This window comes from Lampris incognitus, chromosome 2, assembly GCF_029633865.1.
Source record: "Lampris incognitus isolate fLamInc1 chromosome 2, fLamInc1.hap2, whole genome shotgun sequence".
In the NCBI taxonomy this organism is placed as follows: Eukaryota; Metazoa; Chordata; class Actinopteri; order Lampriformes; family Lampridae; genus Lampris; species Lampris incognitus.
In genome coordinates, this window is record NC_079212.1 from 138,425,334 (window position 1) to 138,443,818 (window position 18,485).

Here is an 18,485-nt window from a genome sequence, read left to right on the forward strand (position 1 = left end):
TACCCTTCACTTACCAAGACGCAGAACATTTGGACATTTTTCATGTTAAAACTGGTTGGCCAAGCTCTTGATACAATGAAAGGGGAATATACAACTATTAAAAAATGAACAGTTGGTGGTTTTGAATCTATTAAAATATTTGTATTTGCAATGTAAGCACTGGCTCTGGCCTTGTAATATTTGAGAAGCTGAAATAAAATAGACTTGCATTTCCATCTTTTTTGGGTGTTTTACATTCACAATAGCAATCCACAAAACATGCACAATTTAGGTCAGACCTTTGTTATATCCTCAGATCCAGTGGGGATCTTGAGCCCTGCTGAGCTGTGAAAGTCAGAGGGCATATCAAAGAAGCATTCATCATCAAAGCAGTCCTCATCAGACGGGGAAGCAAGGAAGGGCAGCTTTAAGCAAAAGCCGGTCAGCAACCCGCCGACCCCAGCTACTACGATGGTGGTCAAGATAGCCGCCACTTGGAAAAAGGCTTGCTCCTGGGCACTCCGTCCCAGACCTGGCTTCAGCCCGGGAATCAGCTGCTGCAGCTCAAGAAGCTTTGGGTCTCCTTCAGGGGGAGCACGGTGAGAAAAGATTTGGTACATGCTGGGTCCATAGGTCTCTTCGGTGGCCAAGAGGATGGCGCAGATGCCTGCCACGCATGATATCAGTCCAGTGAGCCCGTGGAGATTGTGAATGCCACACTGGTCTTGGATCTTCAGGTGTCTTGCCAGGTACGGCGTCAGGTACCGGTATCCAAAGAAACAGGCGGTGCAGCCCATGACACCCAGGGCGTATGCGGTTGCCGGGTAGATCATCATGTCCACGGAGGCGCCGACTGTCACGCCACCGGCCAGCGTCACGTTCTGGATGTCAGCCATGGTAAGCTTGCCCCTCTTGTTGAACACCACCGAGAGCGCAAAGGCAGTCATGGTGGATGAGCTAAGACCAATGAAGGTGTGGAGTACTGCCCTGTGCTGGTCATCCCCTTTGAAGGTAAGAGCAGAGTTGAAGGAAGGCCAGAACACCCAGAGGTATAATGTTCCCATCACAGAGAGGATGTCTGACTGATAACTGGTGATCTCTTTCATGTGTCCCTTATTCAGACTGGGGCGGTACAACATGAACGTCACCCCCAGGCCAAAGTAGCAGGCAAACAGGTGGATGACAATGGACCCCCCTGCATCATTGATCCTTATGTACTTCAACACGGCCCACTCTGTCGCAGCAAAGATGGGGATCTCCAGGAAAGCCATGACCAGGAGCTGCACGGGACTTGTCTTCCCAAGCACGGCTCCAAAGGAGATGAGCACCACGGCACAGGCAAACTCGGCGTTGAGCAGGTTGATGACCCCCAGGTGAATTTTGCCATCGTGGTAAAACTGGAAGTAGCCTTGCACTAGAATTGCCCACTGGATGGCAAAGGTGGCAGTGAGAAAGTTGAAGACCATCCCACTGAAGCCGTAGAACCTGAGGAAAGCCAGTAGGCAGCCAAAGCCGATGAAGATCATGACCTGCACATCAGCAAAGTAGGGGTAGTCGCGATACATGGTGTTTTCCATGGGGTTGGTGTTATTGTTTTGCAGTTTAGCATTTGCGTTGTCGTCATACGTGACAAAAATGGCGTAGAGAGCCAGCAGCACCACCTCAAACACTAGCACTAGCACTGGCAGGCCCACTTTCAAACCAGATGATTTTTTCATGGTGGTGAAGGACTGATAGTTCTGAGTTGACAAGCTCCTACGGCACTAAACCCCCTTTTATACCTCAGTTCAGATAAGAACAGCTACCAGCATTGGGTAAAGAGCACTGATCCTCTCATAGTACAATAACATGGGTGTCAGGAGAGGATAACATCGTACTTTGGACCTTCAAAATTCTTGCCGCTGTGTCTTGACAAGCAGGCAAACTAACCAAAGGAGTTGAATCAAGTGCAAGTGGACTTGGTATATATCCGTGAAGACGTCTCGCCTCTCATCCAAGAGGCTTCCTCAGTTCGTGCCTTTCTGACTAGACCAAGCTGGTCTGACTGGCTGGTGATGAGACTCAGAATGAGAACATTCACAGACAGGCAAACTAACATTTCATAGCCACATTTTTTAAAGATGAAATGTGAAAATTTGAAACGTAAGAAGTTAAAAATCCAAATGTTTGCAAAAGATATTTATTCTGAACGAATTTCACCACTGCACAAATAGTTTTGAGTTTCTCTGGAGTTGAGGGGTTACATAGAAGACTCAAGTTGCCAGCATTTTTTCTTTTCTTTAGAAAGTAACTTGTTTTCATGTTATGATGTTAATCACATTGCTAAGAGTAGGTTACCACAAGATACAGAGATGGCTCATCTAATAAAGAAACTCTTTGCTGTGCTGTGTAATACCCGTTTATAGAGAAATGTCTGTTTGTAGTAAAAAGTATGTGGTATATGCCGTTAAAGGCACCAAAGTATTCAAATTGTGTCACATTCAACACTCAAAAGAAAAACGAGAACCTCTGGTGAGGTGTGAAAGGGTTATATACTGCCACCCTGTGATCATAATGGTGAGTCACCTCGACATCTATAATGCATGTGTCTACACTTACTATAATGTATTTCTGTATGACTGAACCAGTGCTGAACCAGTAACAATATGCCAGTAGAATCATGAAAATCCTTCAATAACCGAGTTTTTCGATTTTATCCTTTTTATATTTTACTTTCGCTATCCTTTGAAACTACTGATCACTTTTAATGTCCTTGACATTAAAAGACATACTATGAATCGGTAATCCTTTGCATAAAGTGCATGTAATAAGTGTTAGTTGATAGGTCATAAGGCCCTTATAAATCCTTATGACATTCTTATTAACATTATTGTGTTAACAAGACTATAATAAGCATTGGTTAATAGATAAGGCGCTTATAAGTCATAGCTTTTGCATCTGTGGACTATCGAAATTATTTTATTAACTTTTAATCATGAAGGTCTTTGGATGCTACGTGCAGGATTTTATGCAGATCGGAATTGCAACCTGGAACGGGAGTGAGACCCGCAGGTTTTGCTTATTTCACAACCGTCACCTAGTGGCCGAAAACACGTTTATGCCGCTATCATTAACACCCGTGTCGTCTCATTAACGCATAATAATATTAAAACATATTTCATAAGAACTCATAAGGGCCTTATAACCTATCGACTAACACTTATCACAGGCACTTCGTGTAAAGCGTTTCCTAAAATGAAATGGAAAAACAAACGTGTTGTAGCGAATTCCTGCGGTTGAGAATTCGCCACAGTGCGTGAGATGAAGGGGGCGCGACGCGGGCTGCAGATGGGAGCGCCACGAGGAAGAAGTCGCTAGAGGGGGGGGGGGAGGAAAAAAATCCCAGAAAAAGAACTCCCATGATGCATTGCAATGCCAACGTAGACAAACAGGAACATGGCCACCGGTGTCGAACATCTGCAGTCGAATTTCCTGCTTTAATTTTTTTCCGCTTATATTGTTAAATACAATCAACCTTTAGTGCCTGGACGAGCCGAAGGAGGCCCCCTTTGCCGAGGCGAGAGACCCCGTCGAGACACCGTTGTGCATCAGTCTAAGAAAAGGTAATCTCTCGCTCTCCTGTTTCCCCGGTAGCGCTGGCGAATATTAGACGGCCGAATGTGATGTGCGGTGCCGGTGTCGGAGGTTCAGATCGCCCGTGAAAACGCGACGCCGAGCTTCGGACTCCCGGGCTGCCGTCACGTCGGCCGCGTTTAACGGGCGTTAATCGCGAGGAGCCCGGTTCGGCTCCCGCTCGGTACGTTTGCTACATGGCTTGGCTCGCAGTCTTTACCCTGCGTTTGGTCTTCACTGCCCCGGCGATAATAAAAGCCGGAATCACCAAAAAAACAATAACGTACCGATTTAAGAAGAGCTAAACGTATATACTGCCACGCAGCCTCGCTGCTAACCAGTGGCGCCCCCAGAACCTTCTCATAGGGGGGGGGGCAAACGGGGCCCCTGAAAATCTTGGGGTGGCACACCAAAAGCAAAAGCCATGGCTGAATTTCGGGAGTTCTGTGATGCCGTTGTAGTGTACTGTAACGTGCATGGATAAGAAGACACGCTGGCCGCCGGCTGGCGGGTCTGAGCCTTTAGTCCAGCGGTTAGCGATGCCTCCTGCGGTGCGGGCGATACGGGTTCGCTTCCCGGCCGCGGCAGCTCCTGTGGTCGCGTTGTCCCCCCGAATTCGCTACAATACTGCATAGGCTAGTTGAAAATTGTCAATATGAGAGTTAAGAAAAATATACGTTGTTGATTTAAATGAACAGCACCTAATGTAAGATATCAGATAGAAGCATATTATGCATAATCAGAAGCATATTCTGCATATGCGACTCGTGGCTGGGGGGGGCCCGCGGGGGTGGCCTGGGATAGTATCAGGGTGGCCACCCCTTGGGGGCGCCACAGCTGCTAACGCTGGCTGCAACGTATATGTGACGAGGCAAGGTGTAACTTCACTTCACTTCATTTACATTGATTTTTTTTGTCGTTTTTTTTTGTCCAACGAAACCTCTATGTTGTGATTAATGTTTGCAACGTCTCTAGCTTTGTTTCACACCTAATTCGTGATCTTTCGTCTTGGCACTCTAGAAAAAGATGGTGCCGGTTTGTTCGTTCATTGGATGGGCGATATCGAAGTGGATGGGTGGCATTTATATACAGCGCTTTTCTAGATGCAACAGCCGCTCAAAGTGCTTGCACAGGCTCGTGTTCAAAGAGAAAGAAGTGACTGAACTGATTGACCATTGTGTTGCCATTATCCATTCGTTTTTACTTAACGTGTTAAATCTGAACTAGGAAGAAATTGTGAGTGATGCGTGCAGGTAGTGTACATTACCCATCTCAGTTACTACACACAGTCGAATAGCAAAAGTTAAGAGCCATAATAGCTGCGTTAGGCCTTCACATACTGCAAAGAAGTGATTGTTCAGATTAAGATAATCCAAATTCATCTGTGTGTCATTATCTGTTTTTACTTGCATCTTCCTCCTCGGTTCAGAGGAAAGATTGACAGTGTCACTATTCAGATGGTGTGTGAAACCCGCTTTGGAGAATATAGCAGAGAAATGTCAAACGTCACAATGCATGCAAAAGGCACAATGTTGAAAGAGAAAGAAGAAACTGTTTGTATTAAAGTAATCTGAATGGCATTGACTTGCCACTATGCACCATCACACAATTTGTGTCAATGTGTGTTAGCCCTAAAGCTTGAGTTCAGTTTACACACAGGAGTAGATTAAATGTTCTCTTTTGATTTCTTTGTTTTTTATGTAGTTTTTTATGAGGACTTCATTAACACTTTTTTGTAATTAACAAACCACTTGTGGCATTTTTGATTATCGTTTCTTGTCAGAAATCAATCAATTAGTCGAGCAACTCAATCATACACCATAACGATGAGCTAATCAGTCTTCTGGTTGTTTCATTACTAAACTTTTTTTCCACATGGAGTTAGGTTGATACTTAAGCATGAAATTGGATAATGTGCATTATTTGCTTCAGTTATCGGTTTTCTGAATAGATGTATATGCAGTCTTAATGACATCATCTGATGTGTGGGTTTATTATTCTCTTACAGTGTGGGTTAAGATGGCGAGTCCAAGAACCAGAAGAGTTCTGAAGGAAGTGAGAACCCAAGATGAAAATAATGTAAGCCCCTCCTCTTGATAACAGTAGAGATGCCCTGATATCACCGTTTGGTTGAAATACTTTCAAATCATCACCTTGTGAGGCATTGGGAAAGGTAGCTAAACTGGAGCGAACTTTAGTTCAATTGTTCATTCAGTTAGATGTATTTTCTTTTAATGAGTCGTTGCATTTTTTTTTCCTTTGTGAAATGGTGCATACTCGTGCAGTAGCGTCTGCAGGATTCTTCATCGTAGTACAAATCAGAGGGCCTGGTACACCCCGTCAAGTCTCACACATGGCACATACCCAGAATAAGACATCCATCCATCCATTATCCAAGCCGCTTACTCAAATGTCTGATGATTTTCAAACAGTTTCTTTGAGAAGTCGATACAAGTATTGGTTTCCACTAGCTTGTTCTAACTGAACAAATGATGTTTTTGTGCACAGGTTGTGGCACAACTATGTCATCAATCTGATCGTGATAAATAAATTCGCTCATTCACTTCAGTACATGTTCCTTTCTCAGCTTTGCTTTGAGTGTGGGGCTTTCAACCCTCAATGGGTTAGTGTGACGTATGGAATCTGGATTTGTCTTGAGTGTTCTGGCAAACATCGGGGCTTGGGAGTACATCTCAGGTAAGCAAAATGTGTTAAGTGAAGAAGACAAATAAACTCTTAAAGTAATGGTACTGGACTAGGATTTACGTTGTGTGTACTTGTTGGAGTGCTCTAAGTTAAGTTCTGTATTCTGTTTGATATGAGTGGGGTGACTAAAACTGCCATCTTGTGTGCCCTAGAGGCAGAAGATCTGTGTTGAACTGCTATGCTAGACTTTTATCAGTTGTATCAGGTGACGTACTTGTGGTAACTCAGGAAAAAAAAACACACACACACACACACTGAGGTTGATGTTACTCCAACCTGAGCTTTAGCAGCGTATTCTAAGGCTCATTTTATTCCAAGCTGAGGTCCACGTTTCTCCACCAAAGTTAAAAAATGTGTTAATATATCTGTTTATCATTAGTAATACGTGTACAGGGCTGTGAGCTATGCTGTAAGATTTACGAAGCAATCCACCTCTGCATCCCAGTTTAAATCTCTGAAAGCCTTTCCATGGACAGATGAGTGTTACCATTGTCACTATGTCTTCTCTGAAGCTTTGTGCGCTCTGTCACCATGGACAAGTGGAAGGATATTGAGCTTGAGAAAATGAAGGCAGGAGGCAATGGAAAATTCCGTCTTTTTCTGGAACTCCAGGATGATTATAATCCCAACTGGACACTGCAGGAGAAATACAATAGCCGAGCTGCTGCACTGTTTAGGGACAAGGTAAGGGGCTCCGACCTGTAGATCCATGATTGTGAGATGTTAAATCGTGATGCTAATGAGAGAGCACCGCTGTTATTGTCATTTCCTTGATTTATTATGATTCCCCTGAGAACCTCAAAGTAAACCTCCTGTGTTTTGGGGCGCCCCAGTGGCTCGCCTGGTAGAGCACATACCACATATGGCGGCCTGGGTTCGAATCCGGCCCGGGCCCTTTGCTACATTTCATCCCCTCTCTCTCTGTCCCCTGCCTTTCCTGTCTCTCTCAACTGTCAATATCAAATAAAAAGGCGGAAAATGCTAAAAAAAAACCTTTTGTGTTGGATTTAACAGGTTGCAACATTAGCAGAGGGTAAAGAGTGGTCCATTGAAACATCCTCTGCCAAAAACTGGACATCACCTCAGCCCAAGACTAGCTTGTCATCCTCTCACCGGTAATGACAAAAGAATATAGTTAATTAAAAACGAATAAAAAAAAAGTTTTTTACATTGTTTCCCATGCCTGGTGCAGGGCAGATTTTAAAGTAGTCAAATTGTTTTGTGTCTCTGCAGCTCAGGGGGGTCTGGACAGGACTCATCTAAATCTTCTGACAAGGCTTTTGAGGACTGGTTGAGTGATGATGTGAACTCGTATCAGAGGTGAGCGACCATTACATCGACATGAATACTTTTTCAGTCGTTATACTACATCACTTTGCATGCCATTGTTCTCGAGGATTGAACCTGTTTTGAATTAAATATTTTTCATATTTCTTTTTTTTTTTTTTTCACCAGCGGAGGGGGTTACAGTGGTAATCAAGAGAATCGGTATGTTGGTTTTGGCAACACAGTGACCCCAGAGAAGAAAGAAGATGACTTCCTGAACAATGCCATGTCTTCTCTTTACTCAGTATGTCATGGTATATCCATAGCCCCACTAATTAAAGTCATTACAAGATGAGATTAACTTAATTGTCCCCAAAGGGAAAGTGTCTTGGGCATCATTTGCTATGGAAGTATACAAATAAGACACGGCTTACAACACAACACGAAACGTTATACCATGTGCAGACATTATACAGTACTGGACAAAAACAGACAAAACGCCAACAAACCAGACCGGCCATTTTTTAATACGTGATTATGATTGTTTTCTTTGCCCAGGGCTGGAACAGTTTCACTGTTGGAGCCAGCAAGTTTGCATCCGTTGCTAAAGATAATGTAAGTATATCTGTATCGTAGGATTTGCTATAACGTGGCACCGCCTCAGTACTGAATGTATGAACTTAAGGCGTGGAAGCGTTAGCTAGTCTCAGTAGATGTTCAAAGTAAGACAGGATGGTGATCACATTGATTTCATGATAATGTACTATGCACTAATGATCAGATGAAACAACTTTTGGACCTTTTTATTTCCCTTTTTACAGACGGCTAAACTGGCAAATCAGGCAACCTTAAAGGTATGGCTAATGCAGTTAATACTGCTTGTTTTAAGGCTTATATGTTATATACCCTGGCTTTCAACTGTATCACTTAACTCTACTAAAAGACCTGCTCAAAATTTCCCTCAATAATTTTGTTAGCATTGTGACACAATCTTTTGAAAGTGTACGTCTTAAATATCCATTAATAACTTTGTGTGAATTTTACATTAGAATGAATTCTGTTACTACTTCAACCTCTTTCTGCCTTCTCTGGATTTAGTTAAAGGGCTATAAAGCGCCCCCAGAACCGGTAAAGCAAATACCGGCTGCATGGTCCTTTTCCAGCATAATGATGTCATTCTGTTCATGTACTTTTTCTTTTAAAATTATAATTTTTGACCTTGTTGTCATTCTTTGCTTGGTAGTCAAGCTCTTTTTTTATTTAAACTAACCCAGAAAATAGTGGATTTTATCGAAACCAGTCTACGCTTGGATGTGATAACACAAAGGCTCGTGGTTGTCTTGGCGCATACACTTTTGAGTTGATGGATAATCTTTTGAGACAGTGGTCCTGTCATTATATCAGTTAAGGAATAATTCGGAACAGGAGACTGAAGTTGGAGTTGTCCCAAATTCTCAGCTTTTATGTTATAAACGAGTTTCGGATCATGATAGTTAAAGCTACAGTCCAGAAGATTTACATTCAAACATACGGTCCTTTTTATCCAAAGGAGTTGAATCAAGTGCAGCTGGACTTGGTATATATCCGTGAAGATGTTTCGCCTCTCATCCAAGAGGCTTCCTCAGTCCATGCCTTTCTGACTAGACAAAGCTAGTCTGACTGGCTGGTGATGAGACTCAGAATTTATCCTCTTGGAGTCGTTGTCAGAGCTATAGATGTCCATGGCTCTGACAACCGATGTTTGGCCGTGCCCGTCATTATCGGAGCTATCTATATGCGTGGCTCTCCTGTGCTCCGATGTCCAGCCGCTCCCGTCGCCATCGGAGCTGTTGATTTGCATTTGTTTAGCAGTGATGGTTGTTGGGGGCGGCCAAACATCAGTACACAAAAGAGCCACTCATATCTATGGCTCTGTTAGCAACGGGCGTTGGTAAACATCGGGACACAAAGAGCCATGGACATCTATAGCTCTGACAACGACTCCAAGAGGATAAATTCTGAGTCTCATCACCAGCCAGTCAGACTAGCTTGGTCTAGTCAGAAAGGCACGGACTGAGGAAGCCTCTTGTATGAGAGGCGAAACGTCTTCATGGATATATACCAAGTCCAGTTGCACTTGATTCAACTCCTTTGGATAACCATGACCTGGATGAATGAGAACATTCACAGACATATGGTCCTTTTTATACCTTTTATCACTGGTGTGTTCGATTCAAAAGTTGGTCCACAGATATCCAGAATAATGGAACACCAACTGTAGTTGGTCATTGTAATGGAAACTGTTGAGGAGGAGTTTCCCGGAAGAAAAAAAAACATATATTGCATATTTTATGTCTTCACCATTGGAACCATTGCAGAAAAATAAGGCAGGTGGTGTCAAATCTGAAAGAGAAGTGAAGTTTAGTGGCTAAAACAAATATGGCAGACCAAGACCTTCACTACAAGATACTTGGTAAAACTGGGTGTCTGAGTAGTGTAGTGGACTATTCCGTTGCCTACCAACACGGAGATCGCCGGTTTCAGTCCCCGTGTTACCTCCAGTTTGGTCAGGCGTCCCTACAGACACAATTGGCCGTGTCTGCAGGTGGGAAGCCGGATGCTCCTGTTCAGGAGGGGGGGGGGCATGGGGAAATAACATGATCCTCCCATGTGCTAGGTCCCCCCCTGGTGAAACTCCTCACTGTCAGGTGAAAAGAAGCGGCTGGCGACTCCACGTGTGTCGGAGGAGGCATGTGGTATTCTGCAGCCCTCCCCGGATCAGCAGAGGGGGGTGGAGCATCGATTGGGACGGCTTGGAGGAGTGGGGTGATTGGCCAGATACAACTGGGGAGAAATAATTTTAAAAAATAAATAAATATATTGGCAAAACTCAGGTTCAGCCACGTTTTATACCTCAGTGGAAGAGAAGGTGCTGAAAAAACTACTTCCTTTCAAATAGATGTCTAGGAATTGGTTGTCAAATGCCAACCTAGGAACCGTTATCACCATAGGTCAGTAAGTCAAACAAAAACGACAGTCTTCAGGATTGTAGCTTTAACATGAATCACCATTGTTAATGGGTTATCCATTCATGCATGATTTTTTTTGTTTTTTTTTGTTATGATGTTTACATTGCTCAAGAGGTGTAATGGTACATTCGGGCAAATAAGTACACGGCTAACATTTCTCTTCTCCTCTGTGGTTCGGTAACTGCATGGAAAGTTGGCCAAATTTAATGGTCATTTTTAAATATGCTTACTGTCATATTTGGTTAAGTGAAACAAAACAAAATTATCGATTAAAAATCCCTAGCATAACAGTTAGGTTCATGCCACAGGGCATGCGAAAAGAAAAAAAAAGTTGTCTCAAGAAATTCATAATGGCAAATAAAGTGCCTGCATAATTGCCGTTTGTTTGTTTAATTCTGAACCTTGGCCCTAGGAGAGAGCCGTTCCCTAACTGTTTTATAGTTTTATGAACCATTACGCCTCAAAATGCTTGTTCATTTTCATGTCTAGAATGATCCCTGACTGCAGCTGCAGCACGAGTGGCTCATTGTCTTGCATTATTTTGAACGGTGTGCTCCCCTGTTCTACTCAAGAGTATTCTTTCCTCTCACTTCCTACTAGGCCACAGAGTTAGGACAGACAATAAATGAGAATGTTATCAAACCCACTCAAGAGAAGGTAAAATTGATGTCCGAAGTTGTCTGTTTGGTGGTGGGTCACGGTGCTTTGCAAAACCAGCTTCACATGTGGATGTGCATTTTCAGCTTCGTCTGCTTGTGGTAATCTGCTGCCTGATGCCTGCCTAATGCTAAACTAAATATTTGGCGTCGAGGGCGTGGTTCAGACTTATTTTGATGGGTTTCCAAGTCAAATGCTCGGCCCAGTGCCTTTTCCTAGCGTACAGCTGTCGTCGCTTTCTAGTCAGAGCCTACAGTACGTTGGTGTGAGCTCTCCGATCTAAATTTTGAGTTGTTGTAAAGGTTAAAGGTCAGGCACAGGATTTTTAGGAGCCTCATATTTGTTCACTTTATCAATCCCCTCTCTAACAACATGCCAGGTTTTCATTTGAGGTTTTCTTTTTGGGAGTTCAGCACAAGCCCATTAATATTTATTATCAATGCTAAAACATGTCAGGAGATATACAAGTCGAAAATATAGAAACATTAAAAAAAACTTGGATGTGTTTAAGTTTGGTTGCACCAAAGGGGGGAAAAAACAATACAAAATAAAGGACGTCAGGGGCGCAATGAGGGGGGGTGCAGAGGGTCCAATGCACACGAGCTGCATTAGCGGGGGCGCCAAAAGTACAGTGTACAGTAAACAATTTCTGATTATAGTCCTAATGGGGTTTTTTTTTAAGTTTAATATTTATGAATATTACTTAGATGAGAATTTTGGATTAGAATACATAGTTACATATTATATTTTTTTTATTTTATATATATATATGATATATATATATACTTAGCACAAAAAGTAAGGAAATTTGTGTTTGGTAGATTATTTCTTTGTTGTAACAATGCTTCCTGGCAATAAATCTTATACCGTTGGAAAGCCTGTTTATTTCCCTTTTAAATGGGGCCACATTTGTAAGGAACATGCATTTGTGGGATGAGCAGCAGAGCTGAGTATGTGGGTTGTGCCCATGAAAAATTTGCCAAATTTTCTCTGCCAATGCCAAACAGCTTATTTTGCTGTTGCTATTGACTCTTGTTTTGAGCTTCTGGTGCCCCAGGTGCTGACAATCAGGTGCCTGATATAAGATTTATTGCCAAGAAGCATTGTTACAACAAAGAAATAATCTACCAAACACATTTCCTTACTTTTTGTGCTAAGTTTATGTTTGTTTTTTTCGTACGGCCTTTTGGCGTCCCTGCTGGTGCAGCCCCTGTGTGCATTGCACCGTCTGCACCCCCACCCCCCCACCCCCGTTGCGCCCCTGTAGGACATCATAAAGAGTTGATTGGTCCGGCCAGCATGGGGTTGGTCAAAGTAGGCTGTAAGAAAGCAAATATTAAAAAAAATGCAAGTTTTAAGTCATGAACTGAACATGTTAGCAGTCTGCCTCTAATTGAGGGACGACTTTGTTTAAAGGTGCAGTGCATAATTTCTGCCACAACGCTGACCTTTGTCTTTAAGCTACATGAATAGCTGCAACAGAGCACAATAGACGCGTTGCTCGGCCACGCCTCCAATAGTCAAGGCCAACATTGTAAGAGGAGGGTGGTGAATATGTCGCATGTTTGCCAACATTTGGAGTTTTTGCACCTTAGACAGTGTTTACATCCAGTCAGTAATCTGATTGAGGTGATTAATCGAATTAAAGTGATAGTTTGATGAAGGCGTCAACATGTGTTTGCAAAAAATATGAGCTCTTCAGTAAACCCAGTTTGGACTCGTTGGATATTCGAATTATTAAACGAAAGTTGCGTTGCGTGTGACGTACCCTGATTCCAACGTTGTCAGGAATCGGGAATATTTATTTGTCATTTCACAAGACAAAAACACATATCCAAAACCTACAGGAACACATTTATCCAAACTACAAAAACACATATATCCAACATATTAAAGAAAGAAGAAAGAAAAATGTTCACTGTCCAGCCAGGATGACTGTCAGAACTGCCGGTCTGCGTGGGCTAGCAGTTAGCTTAGCCTACATGTAGTAAATTCAGGGGGCAGCTGGGGATCCGCCGCAGCTGGGAACCGAACCTAGGTAGCCCAGACCACGAGCAACCGCGCCAACCAGTCAACTAAAGGGTCCGACCCGTTAGCCAAGGGCTAGAAATATAGAAGCTAGAAATCGGGATAGTGATTTTTTTTTGAGTGGACTTGTATATGTTTGAGCATGTACGCCCAGCTCAGCTTTGTTTGTAGTGCTGCTAATACATGACATCAAATCACTGAGTCTTGGCTCTCATGTCTGCCACGGTTAGAGACTTGCACATATTCAGAACTTAAGCTCTAACTGTCCAAGAACACCAGAATAACATGAAAAAATCAAATCTCGTGGTGTGATGCGGTGGACTATCAGAGCATGACTTGTGAAAAGGCTGCTGATGCGAGAAAAGTGTTGTTTGCTTCAGAATTGTTACACTAGCTTTTGTTTTGTCTAATCTACATTTGGTGTCAATTTAGCCTCTCTACATCACGTGCTTTTGTGGCAAAGACCTGCTTGTAGAAAATCCCCAAATTTAGTTGCATTAGTTCAGAGTTCAGAATGTTGCAAAGAATCAATCCTGCTCTTACGGCTTAATGTTGAATGCTTATCAAAAATAATCTTGTTCACAATCACAAAGCAACTCTTTTACTACTGTTTATTCTGTTTTACAACGTAGTTCACTGAACATTGTTTAAATTCTTTTTGATGATAATTTGACTTAGGTGAAGGATGGAAAATTGCTCGATGAAATGACAGTCGGCATTACTGGGCTGGCAAACAAGGTAGGAAGGTGTAAGGGCAGACCTCTGCCGGTGGTGCACAAATCCACAGCCAGTCTTCTGAGGAAAGGCACATGGTGGCCATGACTGATTCGGATTTGTTTAGGCCCAGGCCTTGCAACCCTGTTCTGGGAAATCTCTGCAAACTGTGGCCCTTTTCACTGAAATCCTTTTAAGGAAGACTGGTTTGGGTTTGCAAATGTACATGTGAATGATATTAATTCATGAAATTTCCCTTTTTCTTGCCGCCATTTTTTTCTGGTGGTGAGTACTGTTAATTTTTTCTAGGACTGGAAATGTTTCAGTGCCTTAAAACTGAGTAGTTTTTAGCTGTTTGCAACTGTTAAATTTCATCAGATCTGCTTGAAATTATATACTTTAATTATTAACATTCCTCAATTTTGTTTTTTGTTGTGATTGACTGGAGTAGCTTGTTAAAGCCTAAATACATATTTCTTGTAGATTAGTTGTGAAAGGGAAGTAATTGAGCACATTTTAGTAAGAAGTCAATGGATATTTGTGAACCGAAGCCTTTTCTTTCTTAAGGTTCAGGGGGCTGGTGCAAAATTGACAACTCTCTTCGCGGGCAAGGCAGAAGATGGGTAATAAAAACAAATTCCCTTTAGCGAAAACTCATAACATACCTATCCTTTTCCTCAGTTTAACTGGATGCCATGAAGTGAAGCCATTTTGAGCCTCCTCTTGTGTCTTGACTTTTCGTAGGTCCACCGGAGAAAGCTACCAAAACATGGATGCCACCGAGGGCTATCAAGGCTGCTCTTCCCAGCCTGTTGCAAAGGACTTCTGGGAGACCTTTGGCAGCAATACCTCCTTAAAGGCCAAGAAATCGCCCAGTAGTGACAGTTGGACCATCGCAGACAACTCTGCAAAGAAGAGCTCTGACAGCTGGGACAATTGGGGCTCGGAGGCAGCATCCAACAACAAACACAGCACAGGAGACAGCTGGGAAGCCTGGGATAACAACTGGGAGAACGCCGCCGGCGATGCCAAGGGAAAGAAGAGCCCAACAAAACCGGCTGAGGAAAGCTGGGATAATGCAGACTGGTAGTGGCTTCACACTCGTGCACCTTGTTAACTTTTCCCAAACTGGTCCCCCGCCTCACGGCCTTTCTCTACCTATCTCTCTATCTCTCTATCTCTATCTCTCTATCTATCCATTGCTCGATCTCGGAGGCACTTTCAGGGAAAGAGCCATTCCAGCTCAGTTCCTGTCACTCAACTCAAAAGTGTATTTATTATAGCTCTAAAAAAAATGAAAAAAAAGAAAAGAATGAAACCCGGAGTTCAGTTGAGCTCATCACACAGTGATTCTTCAGGATTTGTTATATATCATTTACAAACCTCTTGAGTACCAGTCTGTTTTTGAGTGGAACTTCATTTTTGTTGGTATTCAGCGTTATCTGTGTTTTATCCCAGTTGTCCTTACCGGGAACCAGCGGTGGTGTTTGTATCATTAATCGTACAGGCACTCAGTACATCCAACAAAACTGTATGCTTGTAATAGTCATATTGAGAACTGTTCAACACTGAATGCGCTGCATCCTGTGCTGTCCAAAAGGCTATTTATCCTATATCCCTAGACTTTATCGTCAAATAAAGAAGAAAAAAAGTTTTGCCACTATGTAAAATGAAAAAGTTGAACAGGTGAGACTCATTTAAAACTACCTCCATTGTATTTTCACAAACATTGGCAGTAGGGTGGTAAATATTTAGTGTAATTTCTTGATTACAGTCAAAAGTCAAGCTCTTAAGGGATATATAATACTTTAAGTCGTTCAAGCCAAACTATAGTAGAATACCAAACCAAATTGTTGCTGTGTAGCATTTGGGTCCATGGAAAATTTGCTGTACCCGTTTCAGTTTGACACGTTCAGTTTGCGTACATTTACAACAAAGGAATGAAGCACCGAAAATATTTCTGAGCGCAGAAGATCTCTTTCTATACCATGACCATGATGTGATGTCCATCATCTAATTCACTACTACGGGAATGTGCAAATATTATGTGTTCCGAACGGAATAAGTGAATATTTTTTTCACTAATATAAAGATTTGTAGCTGTTATTGGCTCTTATTTCAATATGCAGATGTTACATACATGCCATGCTCACCAAATTTCTTTTTCCCCCCAAAACATTGTCAATTTAGCTGCAACTTAACCGTTGAAGCTTTCTCTAGCATGCACATAAGTAATTTACAAGTTGGCAATATTTCAAATCTGTGGTTACTGTGAAACGTCCTGATATGAAAATTTTGTGATATTTTTTTTTTGCTGACACCAGCGATTCAATACTGTGATATTCAACGATCACTCACAATGTCTCTTCAAACCCACTGGGATGCAAAGATGACATAACGTCCCTCAGAGCAAACAAAATGTCCAGTTATGGCTATGAAAATGAAATTTAAAGCCCTACTTTTGGCCCCACTCTTGGAGATAATGCTTTGTTTTCTGTTTAGAACCTCATAAGGGTTTTTTCTGCTGAAACCCGGAAACTGTCAATAAACTCCGATACTTGTGTGTTGAGACATGGTACCATGGGGGGTGGGGGGGGGCATTCTTGGTGTAATGGGGGGGTTATTGTTTTTACAATTACTGAGTGCTGCCTCATTTTAAAACTTGTAAGGTGCAAAGTAGACTTGGGAGATGCTCTTGCACATAGTCTGGCATTAAGCCAGGCACAGCTAGAATTGCATATGAAGATTAAGTTTAAATAGATCCTACCCAGAGAAACCTCCATGATGTTCTCGAACCGTGAATAATGATTGTTGACTTGTATCTTATGAATGCCTGTTAAGCGAAATTGTTTGTGAATAATCAGCCCTTGTTGCAACATTATTGTGTGTGTGTGTGAGTTGTGCACCTATCTGACTGGAAATCATGGACTGTATATCAAACCTGTATTATATGATTGGGGACTCCAGACTGGATTACTGTTCATTGCATGCTCTAACTGCCAATCCTGTGGGACCGCCACAGTAACTTTGTGACCTCAACAAAGTCATTGTAGACTGTATTTTCATCTGTCTTTCATGAAGTTTTAGCCGTCTGTAAATGTTCTGTTTCTCTGTTAGTTGAATCTGATCCAGAAACTTGTACCACATTGACCTATAGATTATTATAGGCTGGTTTACTACACCGATGATGGTTATTTTTTTCAAGAAACTCGTGCATTGATCTGATCTATGGCTTCCGAATGGCCGTGACGTGAAGTTGCGAGATGTTGTTCGTCCGCTGTTGAAATTGGGGTACTTTAAAGTTTGCAGACATTTCCACGGTCCTCATCCATGAGAAATGGCAGCTCCACTTCCAAGTGTTTCACCACTGAGGCCAATGTTGCATAAAAAGCTAATCAGTTAAAGATGCAGTTCCAAGCGGGAATCAAGTAGCTTTTGTAACCCTACCGGTCGGGCCATTTTCACATTGCAACAGGCTGTGGAGGTTCAGAGCTCGGCCAGAAGCACAACAAAAACCCTTCTCTGCAGCCTTTATTTTCTTGGCCGTACAAAAAAAAAAGGTTTTTTTGCATTGTTAGCATTGTTTTGAATGCAAATTTAAAGTGCATAAAAAAAACAAGTTACGATAAAAGTTAAATGCAAGAGATAGATAAACTACACAAAGTTAAATGGTCTAAAATTCTCTCAGTATGATATGTGCACTCCCTGGGGGGGGGGGGACAGTCAGCAAAAAAAGAGAGCCAAATTCGAGGATAACAGACTCTATTCTTTACACCCTGCTGCCTCGGTAAAATACAAAAGGATTGAGATGTAGATCGTTTGGTTTAACCACAGATTTGCCTCCGGACATACACGACGAGGGTTTCTCAGCCGTTTCCACAGAGGCATGCACGCTAATTGACAGCTTTCCCAAGCGAACCCCTAATACAAGCTGGAAGCTCTCTGTCTTTGCAGATGGAGTGTACCATCAAACCCAAGACGTAAAATAAACCATACCAGAGCAAATTTCAAGGCACGGCCGACGGGGTGATTTACAAATTCGGAGTGTGACCTCAGTTGCAAATGGCCCTCAGCCTGCATCTAATTTTGTGCAGCCATCTGTGTTTGAACAATAACCAGTGGTGACAAAAAGACTCGAGGTGGAGCAGTAGGCTTTCATATCGGCTCTTATCTTGTCTGCACTCACGATGGTGCTGCAATAATCCTTGAATATCTCGTTGTAGAACCTTCCCAATTTGGTATTCAGGTATATTTAGATAAATAAATAACCCTCCAACTTAGCCTTAATAATTTAAACTGGTGAGAGAAAAACGACCCCAGGAACTCGTTAACATTTGCTCCACATGCCGTTGATTATAATTCCATCATATTATGCAATGTTTAGACGTAGGCCTTTACCACTGCAGGCTTGACATGGTGTGGCATGTAATGTTTTGGTTGGGTTGGGGGGGGGGGGGCTTTTACGCAAAATGAGAATCAAACACTGGTCTAAACCATTCGCATGTTTTTCTGCAT

General features: G+C 42.4%; 2 protein-coding genes across 2 annotated transcripts; one reads left to right on the plus strand and one right to left on the minus strand.

The window, feature by feature from the left end:
• Nucleotides 1-272: 272 nt before the first annotated feature.
• Nucleotides 273-1,697, minus strand: LOC130132481 (ammonium transporter Rh type B-like). The gene has a single exon (XM_056301789.1). The coding sequence runs from the start codon at nt 1,695-1,697 to the stop codon at nt 273-275; it is 1,425 nt and encodes a 474-aa protein (XP_056157764.1).
• Nucleotides 1,698-3,486: 1,789 nt separating this feature from the next.
• Nucleotides 3,487-16,277, plus strand: arfgap1 (ADP-ribosylation factor GTPase activating protein 1). The gene is made up of 13 exons (XM_056274563.1): nt 3,487-3,581; nt 5,600-5,670; nt 6,179-6,288; nt 6,810-6,981; nt 7,312-7,412; nt 7,531-7,617; nt 7,753-7,867; nt 8,122-8,178; nt 8,385-8,417; nt 11,172-11,228; nt 13,935-13,994; nt 14,538-14,593; nt 14,715-16,277. Exons 2-13 carry the CDS (start codon nt 5,611-5,613, stop codon nt 15,058-15,060), a joined length of 1,254 nt encoding a protein of 417 aa, XP_056130538.1. The 5' UTR covers nt 3,487-3,581; nt 5,600-5,610; the 3' UTR covers nt 15,061-16,277.
• Nucleotides 16,278-18,485: the final 2,208 nt, after the last annotated feature.